Raw genomic sequence first — 12,182 nt, 5'->3', positions numbered from 1 at the left:
CTCCCCATGTCAACCCCACATCTGGCAGCCCAACGTGGGGCCTGCTCTTGGAACATTGGACGACTGTCGGTTCGGTTCGAGGAACGCTCTTTGTCCGGACTTGACAAGTGCTAGGCCTAGAGTGAATTTTGATCGCTAGGACCTGCGGCATGCTTTCTTGAGTGCGAGGTGTATTGCGCTGCAGCATGTTTGAACTTTTCGACATGCTCAGCACATTTTTTTTCCCTGGAGTTTCTTCGTGAGAATGACTTGGTCCGCATCGAGGGAGTTCGAGGCCTAGCGCCCGCGGAGTCGCCGAGCCCGAAGCGAGTGAGTACGGAAGCCGCGTGGGTGGTCCGAGTTTCTGTATATATTTTCTCTACTATCTCTTTTTCGACTCTGGGAGTCGCGGCTCCGGGAGCCGGGTGGCCTGGGGCCACGGGTGCCGCTACGAGCTCGCTGGTATTGCAGCTCGGCACCGGGCGCTCCGACACCGTCCGATACGGTGGGCGCCGACCGCTCAGAAGCTGCTTTGTGCGGTGAGCGGGGTAGGACCACCCCACAAAGCTGACGTCTCCTCGCGGCTGCGCGCACATAACCCGTTTCGGGTCTTTGTTGTGCTCACGGTCGTTGTCGGAGTGGTCGTTAGGCCTGAGGCTTTTCGGAGCTGCCTGCACCACATTAAAAGAGACATGACCACCGGACCGTGACGTTGAGAGGGGGCGCACTTTGCTGCCCGTCCGTTTTTTTTGTAACCTCGCACGAACTGAGCAGTCTCGTTCAACTCAAGAAAGGGCTTGTTCACTCGAACTTTGCGTTTGCACAGCCGCCGACACGTTTTGCTAGCGAGTTAGGCATTGTGCCACGAGGCCCTTGCGGATGCCGTTTCCCCTCCCGTGACCTACGTTAAAGGCACGCCGAGAGCGTTTCGACAATTTTGCAGATCCGGTGGAGCCACCCAGGCTTGCTGACCGGTGCACATCGTCTCGCTGCCACCTGCTGCGACGGAGCGGCCTGTATCCTGTTCGCCGCATCCATCCGGGGCAGCTGTGGCGAGACCAGTCAGCAGTCACCTCCGGCTGCTGCTGCCCTGGCGACTACTGCAGGATCCTGGCCTGCAGTTTTCCCACCGGCCTTCGATTCGCGGGCCTGCGGACACGGTAGTCCGCGGGCCATACGAGTCGTCCCAGCGGAGACCTTCACGCCGCCTTCGGAATACCGCGGAAGTCTGCGTGGACGCTGTCGGCGTGACCTCCGCTGCAAGACGTGCCTCAAAGACATGAAGACCAGGAGACTCCTCCATAGCATGTACTTTCAGGCGCGTGGGTCTATTTAAGGTTGGGGGGATGTGGGGACCTGCCCTGCAGCCTCCTGAGTTTGCTTTCCCGCGAGGCACCGTGCAGCAGCAGTCGTACCCCGAGGATGAGCGCGTTCCCTTGCCAGTTACATTAACTGGCAAGAGAGGGCGCCAGCGTCGCTGCGGGGGAGACTGCTGAAGCCTGCCCGCGGGAGATGGGCTCTCTTGGGCCGGGATAATCGCCGCGATCGGACGCGTCGCGTCGGGGCTCCGCTCTTCGCCGACGGGGCGAAGAAGCGACGGGGAGACAGGCTCCCGTACTCGTCCCGTCCGGCCTGCGGAGTTTATATCCCTTGCCCTAGCGCGGGCGAACATTCGCTCGGAACCTTGCTGGTGAGTCGGACGTCCTTGATTCATTAGCGTACCTTGTTGCTAGCTGGCGTTATTGTTTCTGTAGCAATAAATGCCTGTTTGTGTCAGCCAATGTGTCGTTCCTTTGTTCCCCCAGAGCAAGGCCCGCCGTGGTCGGCGAGCGCTCGGTAGCGTACGCGATCACGGGGTGGGGACCGGGCGGCTTTGAACCGTGTCAGCCGCGATTGAGTGGGGAGAAAGTAAATATCTCCCCATGTCAACCCCACAGTGCTGAGCTTTAAGTTTTGGCGGAGCTTGTATACGCGTATGGTGTGACCGGCAGAGCACGAACTGCCGTACCTGCGTTCTTTATTTCGTTAATGCGTATCTGTGATTCTCCAGCTTTTATTAATGCGATAGCATTAAAAGTCTAATCGCGACCAAAAATGTGCCAGTCATAAAATTTGCCCAGTCGCTGGGAATTAAGTGACGTCATCAGAGCGGATAATTCCTATTGGCTGGAGATATATGACGTCACCAGACCGGAAGTGACGCTACTTCCGGTAAAGGCATCGGCAGCTTCTAATACTATCGCATTGCTCGCGCAGAACGTAATTAGGCATCCGTATGATTTCCTTTTCCTCCTTCTGGTTTTGAAGCACTTTTCAAGCGTTCCGTCGAGCTTTCAGCGAAGTGCAACCCTTTCACTCTCATTCCTGCCGTGTGCCCCGCTTTGTTCCTATCACTTAGAGATTCAAACGGGACTAAATGAACCGTAGCATCCTTTGGACGTTCGCTAACTAACTGCAACAAACGGCGCCGCGGCACGATCGTATGTCAACAGCAGAGGCTCGGAGTAATTAATGGCATTGCCTGCCGGCCCCGCTCCACCGCCGGCGATCAGAGGCAAGTTCGCAGTAAATAAATGAACCGTTAATCAGCACAACAGCATAGGAGGAAGCTGGCGGCAGCTGCAGCTCCTTCTTAATGAAAAATCGAAGTATGCAAGATCGCTGCAAGGCCACTCGGCAGGAAGTAATTTTGTGTGTAGCCTTTAAACGATACGCGTCCAGTGTCCTTGTGTCCTTGATCCGATTACAGGAGCCGATAATAACGCGAAGTAGCACCAGCCATTGCGGCGCAGTCAATGCGGCGTTAGTTGTGCCTGTTGCAGTGCTACTTCCTCATGAGAGTCAACACTGCAGCTGCAGCGAAAACGGCAGTTAGTATCCGCCTGTAGTGTAACACGTTAGGCTTTTCCGACTGCAGCTGAGGGCGGCACTGTGTGTTTCGGCAATGAATCATCTCGTACCGCGTGGTTCTCTGCCTCACTTAATTCTGTAATTACATGACTGGCGGTGTATAGGTACAGTGATGAACAAATAAATTGAACACGGTGCATCAGAAGTAGCAAATCCTACGACAGCGCTTGATCATATACCCTGAGGATGCCGCGAAATCACATTAGCGAAGACATTCTTCTGTCCTGGAGTACCCTGCATGATGAAAATTATCAGTTCAAGGAGAATGCGAAACCTTTTGCCGTACCTTACATTAAGTAAGGGCTTGTAATTCCCCAACAGAGATTCCGCGCACTACATCAAGGACTTCGTGCCCAAGGGCTTCATTAAAAACAAATGGAACGTAATTGCTTTGAGGTGCCCGAAAAGCCTCGAAACGTACTCCAGGCTCTTCCCTGACGGATGACACATGATGAACGAAGCACATCATGAGTAACTTAAATCGCTTTGCACAAGAGTTATCTGCACTCGGGGAGCTTTCACAAGTCGAAAGGCTTCTACTCACTGATTTAAGGTGCGAAGAAATACCACGAACTTATGCTCGTTTCCGCATTCTTTCAGAAACTAGCTGAAGCGAAGGACCTGCGGGAGAAGGTCCCGAGATACTTGCGGTACTTCGAGAATCTCTTGAAGAAGAACGGCACGGACTACTTCGTCGGCAACCAGGTACGAAGGCCGCAGTTACAAAAATGGTCTATAGACAGTCAATAGACTATGAATAGACAGACAAAAATAAATATCTATAGGAAGAAAATAGATTCTATCAGAAGTCTATAGAAAAAAGTCTACTAGAAGTGTATGGTCATAAATCTATAGATTGTCTATAGACTGTTCTCTAGGGTTCGTCTATAGAGAGCCTATATCCCATACAAAAATGTCCTATGGCCGGCTATAGAATTTTGGCCCAAATAGCTATAGACCTATCCTATTTCTGTCTATAGCTGTCTATACAGGCTGATATATTTTTCTATAGAGAGCTTAAGGCAGTTGTATGGTTCCAAAGCAATAGCTTTAGTGGCATAGATTTTTCAATAGCTGGCAATAAGCACCTCTATGGGTGCTTATAGACGTTCATAAAAGGCCATAGACGGACATAGCTTTTTCAATAGACTCCCATAGGACTTTTTTGTATGGGATACTTTATAGACAGAAGTCTATCGACAGTCTATAGACTGTCTGAAGAAATTTTTGCATGGCCACGTCCCAAGATTGGGGACGAAGCGACCTCAGGCGCCACCATTCCACCGCGCGTAGCCTACATGAGCACTTGCAGTGAATTCTTTATTTGTCGCTGAAGTGGGCCTGTTGTCACATTATCCAGAAACGACGAAACAGCCCGCTGAGAGGGCGAACTAAAAGTGAGAAATAAAGTGCTTCCCGCGCTTTCATTACCCGCTTCACGCAGTGTTGTATCATTAAAACAAAAAACGCAGTTGTCTCAAAGTGGCTGTAAAGACAGGCGTTTTACAATGATAAGGCGCTTTATCCGCAGTATTAACGCTATGGCAGTGAGCGCAACTGGAGATTGAAAACTTCGGTCTTCATCTGATGGCCGCTGATGGCTTAGTGGTTTAATGGGCCTTCATGTAGCGAAGCAGCATTTCTATACTAGCAGGCTTTTGTAGTGCCTCTCTCTCTCTCTCTCTCTTGGCGGTCGTGGCCGCCAATGGCGTGCTCGGCGCGGGTGCGTCCTCGCCGCAGTGTTCGTTGGACGTTGTGGAATTGCCCACATTTGACGGCACCATCTCGTGGGATGCTTACCGCATCCAGCTGGACGGTATTGCGGCGGCGAGAGGCTGGGACGAGCAAATGAAGGCATGGATGCTCGTTGCAAAACTGAGGGGCCGCGCCACCGAGCTGCTGCAGAACGTGCCGCCCGACCAGCTGGGCTCTTACACTGTTCTGGCGGGCCTCCTCGCCGACCACTATGGTGCCTCAGGTCAACCCCGTGTGCAGTACCACCGCCTGCGAGCCCGGGGAGACGTACCAGGACCTCGCCGCCGCCATTGAGCGCCTGGCTCTGCAGTCGCTGCCGGGAGCGCCTCAGAACGCCGTGGCCCTGGTCGGCACCGAGGCGTTTGTCGACGCCATCCGACTCCCCGAGGTGCAGCGCTTGGTCCGCTCTGGCCGTCCTGATTCCGTCCGCGCCGAAATGGCGCTCGCCATCGAGGCGGAATTGACTTTGCTGGCCACGCGGGGCTCGCCACCGTCTGCCGAGCGCAGCGTCCGGGTGCAGGCTCCTCGGTCCGCAGCCCCAACTGCGGCCTCTATCCGACGCCTGCGTAACGACGTCCGCATGACCTGCTTCCGCTGCGGCCTGCGGGGACACTACGCGAGGGACTGTGCCGGCCCTCCAACGTCGGGAAACGATTTGGCGGAACTCCGGGGGCACCGTTCTGCCGAATAAAGTCCGTCCCCACACTCCTTCGTTCTCCGCGTCCCCTCCTTTCGTCGGCTCCGATTACCACTGATGCTCCTTACGTGCTCGTCGACGTCGCCCTGCTTGACCGGCACGTAAAGGCCTTGGTTGACACTGGAGCGGCTGTCAATGTACTGCACAAATCGTTTGTTGCTAACGCGCCCCACCTGCTTCTGCCAGCCGCCAAAACCCGGCTCTAGCTTTTAACGGCATCCCTGTGGAGCAAGTCGGACGTGTCGTCGTCAACCTGACAGCACTCGGAAATACCATCTCCACCGAGTTTGTTGTTGCAGGCAGCCCTATTTGGCCAGTGTTCCTCGGGTGCGGTTGGTGCCAGCAAGCCGGAGTCGTCCTTAATTTTACTAGAACCAAACCACGGGCGAGCCGAACTCTCTGTGGGCCGGGCTGGCTTAGCCGGGTTTCCAGCCTCGGTGTCGCCCTGTGGCAGTCCCTGGTGTCGGCGACCAAGCGTGCCTCAGCATCTCTGCGTGACCTCGCGACGAAGTGGCCGTGTCGAGTCAAGCCGTTCGACGTCACTACCGTGACTGTGGCGTCCGCCGTGACCCTGCCACCGGGTGCGGCAACGTGGGTGTATGCCAAGCTTGACAGTCCGGTCACAGCAGACGTGCTGTTCGAACCCATCCGGTGTTCAGCTCCAGCCCGTCAGATGACCTCCCCTCGAAGCCTTCTGCCTGTGCTCAAAGGAGAGGCCCACGTATTTATGCTCAACATCGGCAGCGTACCTCTCGCGCTGACTCCCGGCACGCAATTGGGTACAGCCTCAGTTTTGGACCCCGGGTCACCAGTGGCGTCTCTGCAACCTGAAGCCCCGCCTCGCCACCTTCCAGCGCCGGCGATCCTATCATGGGAAGAATTTAACTTTGGACCCAGCCTGACCTGCGCGGAGCTCGCCTCTCTGAAGACCTTGCTGCTCCAGCATCGCAGTTGCCTTGCTCTCAGCGCCGGTGAACTCGGGTGCACTTCCTGGGCTCAACACCGGATCAACACCGAAAACCGCGGGCCCGTTCATCACCAACCTCGCCGTGTAGCGCCAGCCGAACGGAGAGTCATCCAGCAGCACGTGTGCGACATGCTTGACCAGGGAATCATTGCCCCTTCTTGTAGCCCTTAGTCCTCCCCTGTCGTCCTTGTGCGCAAGAAGGATGGAACACTCCGCTTCTGCGTTGACTATCGGAAGCTAAATGCTATTACTAATTGCGACGTGTACCCGCTGCCTCGCCTCGACGATGCGCTTGACCGCCTGAAGGGGGCCCGTTATTTTTCCACGCTAGATCTGCTCTCGGGCTACTGGCAGGTGCCTGTTCACCCCGATGATGCGGAAAAGACGGCTTTCGTGACTCCCGACGGCCTTTACCAGTTCAACCGTATGCCCTTCGGTCTCTCGAACGCTCCAGCCACCTTCCAGCGTCTCGTGGACCGAGTCTTAGGCCATTTGAAGTGAACTATGGCGTTGGTCTACCTGGATGACGTAATTGTCTACGCGGCTACATTTGAAGAACACCAGAGACGCCTCAAACTCGTCCTCGAAGCCCTTACCTCTGCTGGGCTTCGCTTAAAACCAAAAAAATGTTTCTTCGGTTTCGCGGAGGTGACGTACTTGGGTCACGTTGTGAGCCGGCATGGCATCCGTCCCGACCCTGAAAAGCTAAAAGCGCTTACAGCTTACGAAGCTCCCACCACCGCCAAGGAGCTCAAAAGTTTCCTTGGATTTGCTTCGTATTTCCGTCGTTTCATTCCGGACTTTGCCAAGCGCAGCGCTCCATTGACCGCCCTGCTGAAGAAGAATGCACCGTGGAGTTGGACGCAGGCCCAACAGCTCGCGTTTCTTGACGTCAAGCACGCCCTCCTCGAGCCTCCTACATTGGCCCATTACGACGAATCGGCCCCCATCGTCCTCCTCACGGATGCCAGCCAAGATGGGCTCGGCGCTGTCCTCCTGCAAGGATGCCAGCCAAGATGGGCTCGGCGCTGTCCTCCTGCAAGAAGACGAGTCTGGTGACCACAAAGTCCTAGCTTATGCCAGCCGCCAGCTTTCCGACGTTGAGCGCCGCCGCCACTCTTCAGAACTCGAGTGCCTCGCCGTTGTCTGGGCCGTCGAGAAGTTCCGTCCCTACCTGTACGGCCGTTACTTCACCATAGTCACGGACAATAGCGCTCTCACTTGGCTGCAGTCCGCCAAACATTTGAATGCCAAGATTGCACGCTGGTCCCTGCAACTTCAAGAGTACAATTTCACAATAGTGCATCGGCGCGGCTCTGCCCATCAAGATGCCGATTTCCTTTCTCGCCACCCTTGTTCCGTGATGGCTTTGACGGACCTGAGGACTGCACAAACGCAAGATCCCGCCATAGCTGCCATGATCCACTCCCTTGGCACCGCCGCCGGCGCAGGCCTCCGCCAACTACGCCGGGTCTATCGAATGAAGGACGACCTCTTGTGTCATGTGAAGCGGCTCCGTGGTCGACCACCCGTCTGGTTGCCAGTTGTGCCGGCAACACTGCGGTCGCAAATCTTGCGCGGCTTACACGACGCTCCCACGGCTGGTCACCTTGGTCGCGGCAAGACCTACGCACGAGTGTCGTAGCGGTTTTGGTGGCCTAATATGTCCAGAGATGTCAAGGAACACGTGGCGTCCTGCCAGACATGCCAGTACAGAAAACCGTCCACAGGTGTAACCAAGCCACCCCCGCAGGCTTTTTCGCCATCAAGTTCACCTTTCGAGCTGGTTGGACTGGATCATTTGGGCCCGTTTCCGAAGACGCGTGCCGGCAACCGGTATGTTCTGGTTGCGATCGACTACTTCTCCAAGTGGGTCGAAGCACTGCCCGTTCCAGACACGTCGTCCGCTCATGCCGTCGCGTTTGTGGAACAGCATCTCGTTCTTCGGCACGGTGTTCCCCGGCGCCTCATCACGGACCGTGGGAGCTGCTTTATGTCCCATGAATTCGAGCGAGCACTCCGCTCCTTCGGCATTGCGCATTCCACTACATCCGTCAATCATCCGCAGTGCAATGGCCTCGTGGAGCGTGTTAACCGTACCCTCACGGATATACTCGCATCCTACGTCGCTCCGTCCCACACAAACTGGGATCGTTTTGTTTCTGCTGCAGCTTTTGCAGTCAACACTGCAGCGCAAGAAACAACGCATGTGACGCCGTTCTCAGTCGTCTATGGCAGAACGCCCTCCATCCCTCTCGACGCGCAGTTGGGCCTTCCCCATCCTACTGCGTCACCAACTGAATCTGCTCAACGACTTCATTCCGCCCGCCTCGACGCCCAGCGCAACCTCCTCACGGCTCACGCGCGTGTGCAAGCGGCCAACACGGCAGCACCACCACATCCCCCCTTCCGGCCCGGTGACTTGGTCCTCGTTCGCCGCACCATCCGTGCGACTGGCCGTGCCGCAAAGCTCTTGCCCCGATACCGCGGCCCTTACCGTGTCGTTGCCCGACTCGGCCCCCGTGACATACCGCCTTGAAGACCTGCCAGAGCATCGACCATGCGGTGTGCACCACATTTTCCCAGAGCATGTTTCAAACATGAAGCGATATGTCTACGGCGCCTGCGGTGACTCCGACTTAGCTACCGGGTCCTCATCAGTGCCGTCGTCGCCTGCTGGCTCCATGCCTTCCCCACGCAATGCAGTCCCATAAACGGATCGCCGCTCAATATGCATAAAACTCCCTGAAGTTCGCCTAACCGGTGTGGGACCTTCTTCGGCGACTGCAGACACCTTCGCCCAGCTCACACACTTCGAATTCAACGAAGAGTGTGACCGTTTCCTATCTGCGAGCCCACATTGCATCGCCCCAGGAAGCCCTGCATCAAAGCACGGCCTGACTTCTCCGCCCCCCCCCCCGCCCCCCCCCCCCCGGTGGAAAGGTGATACGGGAATAAAAGAAGAGGCGGAGAGCGAGCGCGAGCGGCGAGCGCGCGGCGCTAGCACGAGGGAGATAGAACGAGAAAGCTTGGCCGCCGCCGGTCGTGCTTCGCCGGCTCTCCTCCGTACTGCTGCTATATTTCTCTGGGCGGGCCCGTGGCCACCCCGTGGCATCCCACACCGTAACAATATATATATATATATATATATATATATATATATATATATATATATATATATATATATATATATATATATATATATATATATATATATATATATATATATATATATATATATATATATATATATATATATATATTGCCGCACTTAGTTTAGCCATCACGCTACCGGCTCCCCCGTGCGGTCTGTCTTCGACCTTTGTCGCGCGCCGGACTTCGTCCTCTTCTGCTCGGTGCTAGGCCCTGCCGGCTACGCTCTGCGCAGTGTGCTCGCCAGGTACTGTTCTGCCAGGGATTGAACGCCCTACCGGCGTCCGTGACATTTTTGGTGCAGCTGCTGGGTACGATCTATGTACGAAGAGGTCCCAGGAACCTCCAGCGCTAAGCCACACCCCCTGGACACGACACCTGTCCACAAGTCAAGCCGCCGCTTGAAAGGCTTAGCTCCCGAGTACAAACCCCTCGCCGCGCCATCCCGCAAGATGACCTCTACGGTGGCCAGCCAGACCTTCCAGCAAACTGTGAGTTCGCCACCGCTGCTTCTCCATTCGCCTCGTATGCCCGCGCCGTTTCATGGTGACAAGTTTGAAGATGTGGAGGACTGGTTGGACGGGTATGACAGGGTCTCTGAATTTAATCTGTGGGACGAGGACCGCAAGCTTCGGAACGTCTACTTTGCCCTCCAGGACGCCGCCAAGACGTGGTTCGAAAACCACGAGTCCGCCATCCACACCTGGCAAGACTTCCGGCGCCAGTTGCTGGATACGTTCAGCAGCAACGAGCGGAGGGAGCGTGCTGAATTGGCCCTGCGATCGAGAGCGCAGCAGCCAAACGAGAGCGTGGTGATGTTCGTGGAGGACATGACCCGGTTTTTCAACCGCGCTGATCCTTCGATGTCGGAAGCCAAGAAGGTGCGCCATTTGATGCGGGGCGTCAAGGAGCAATTGTTCGCTGGGCTCGTGCGCGATCCTCCGGCTACAGTCGCCGATTTTGCAAAGGAGGCGGCAGGCATGGAGCGCGCCCTGCAGCAGCGGTTTGCGCACTACGGCCGTTCCTCAAACATCACTGCTGTGGAGTGCCACATGCCGAGGCCCGGGGATGAGAACACCTCCCTCCGAGAGCTCATCAGGAGCATCGTTCGCGAAGAGCTGCAGAAGCTTCGCTCTGTGGAGCAGCCTCCTAGTGTCACCGCCATCTCGGAGGCTGTGCGTGACGAGATACGCCGCACGGTGCAGCCCACTCCACCGCCGCCACCGCCAGCGCCCTATGTGATGACATACAGCGAGACATTGCGAAGTCCTGCGCCACCACCGCCGGCGTTCTACTCTCCTGCCCCTACCGCGCCGTCCCACCGATTCCCGCATACGAAAGCGCTGCCAGACGACCGCCCACCCGTCACGAAGGCAAACATGTGGCGAACGCCGAACAACAGGCCCCTGTGCTTCCATTGCGGCGAAGCAGGCCACATCCGTCGTCACTGCTCGTACCGCCGGATTGGCCTGCGCGGCTTTTCGCCCGACGCACCCCTGCCGCGCTATGGTGAACGACCCCGCGAGATTGATCAGTACCTAGCGGCCAACGTCCCACCTGTACCCACTGCCCAACGTCAGTCCAGGTTACCGTCGCCTCGACGGTTTTCTTCACCAGTTCCCCAGTCCTACGTCCGGCAGTCCTCCAGCCCGCGCCGGGAAAACAGGACGGCGACCCCTGGAGGTAGGGCCGCCGTCACCGGACATAATGACGAACATCCTCCGCTCACCGACGTTAGCATGCGACCCGACCTCCGACCCCACGCCGCGACGACCTTTCGACGCCCAGAGACGCCTTCTTCGCTTGGCGCCTCAATTGGACAATCTGAACGACCCTTAAGTCCGACGACTTTTCGACGAACGGAGACGCCTCCGCTTGACGCCCCAACCCGACCGCGAGAACGATCCCCTAGTCCGACCTCCCTCACACAGCGTTTTTCTGACGGTGACCAAGCTTCGGCTGAAATCTCGGTCATCGTTGATGGCCGCCGCGTGACTGCTCTCATAGATACCGGCGCCGATTTCTCCGTCATGAGTCGTGGTCTGACGCTTGTCCTGAGGAAAGTACTGACACCTTGGCCTGGAACACACATCCGGACAGCTGGAGGCCATCTGGTGACACCGCTTGGCGTCTGCACCGCTAGAATAGAGATTCGTGGTGTCACCTTCACTGCCTGCTTCGCTGTGTTGGCTCATTGCTCGAAGGACCTCATCCCCGGGTTAGATTTTCTTCGGGAACACGGTGCGATAATCAACCTCCGCGAACTTGTCGTGACGTTCTCACCTCATTGTACCATAGCCGACAGCAGCGAGCCCGACAGGCCTGTTTTTCGCGTGTTTGATGACAATGTCACGCTACCACCACGCTCCAGTTTGTTTATTACGGTGGAATGCTCCAACCCACGCACTCCTCACGGGGTTGCGGAAGGTAATCTGTCGTTACTGCTGAGTAAACAAGTCTGCGTTGCGCGGGGTGTTACTTCCCTCCGCGGACTGCGAACGCAGCTTTTTGTTACGAACTTTAGCGCCGAATACCGTCACTTGCCGCAAGCAACCGCCATAGCCTATTTCGATGAAATGAGTGACTCAGTCTCCCACTGCGCCTGCTCCCTCAACGATACCCATGCATCGACGTCTGACGCCCCCGTTATGACTGACGTGAACCCCGACCTAACCGCCGATCAGAAACACCGCCTCCACATGATCCTCGACTCTTTTCGTG

At 56.3% G+C, this 12,182-nt stretch overlaps 1 protein-coding gene across 1 annotated transcript in view; it reads left to right on the top strand.

Annotated features, from left to right (window-relative positions):
* Positions 1-12,182, top strand: part of LOC144094734 (glutathione S-transferase 1-like) — a 47,262-nt gene that overhangs the window by 21,416 nt on the left and 13,664 nt on the right. Inside the window, exon 5 of the mRNA XM_077628643.1 lies at positions 3,490-3,594. Within this exon, the coding sequence (XP_077484769.1) occupies positions 3,490-3,594 (105 nt within the window). The remainder of the gene's footprint in view (positions 1-3,489; positions 3,595-12,182) is intronic.

The sequence above is a fragment of the Amblyomma americanum genome, chromosome 6 (genome assembly GCF_052857255.1).
Source record: "Amblyomma americanum isolate KBUSLIRL-KWMA chromosome 6, ASM5285725v1, whole genome shotgun sequence".
NCBI lineage: Eukaryota > Metazoa > Arthropoda > Arachnida > Ixodida > Ixodidae > Amblyomma > Amblyomma americanum.
Note: the sequence above shows the minus strand (reverse complement) of the source record. Positions and strands in the feature narration are given on the sequence as shown.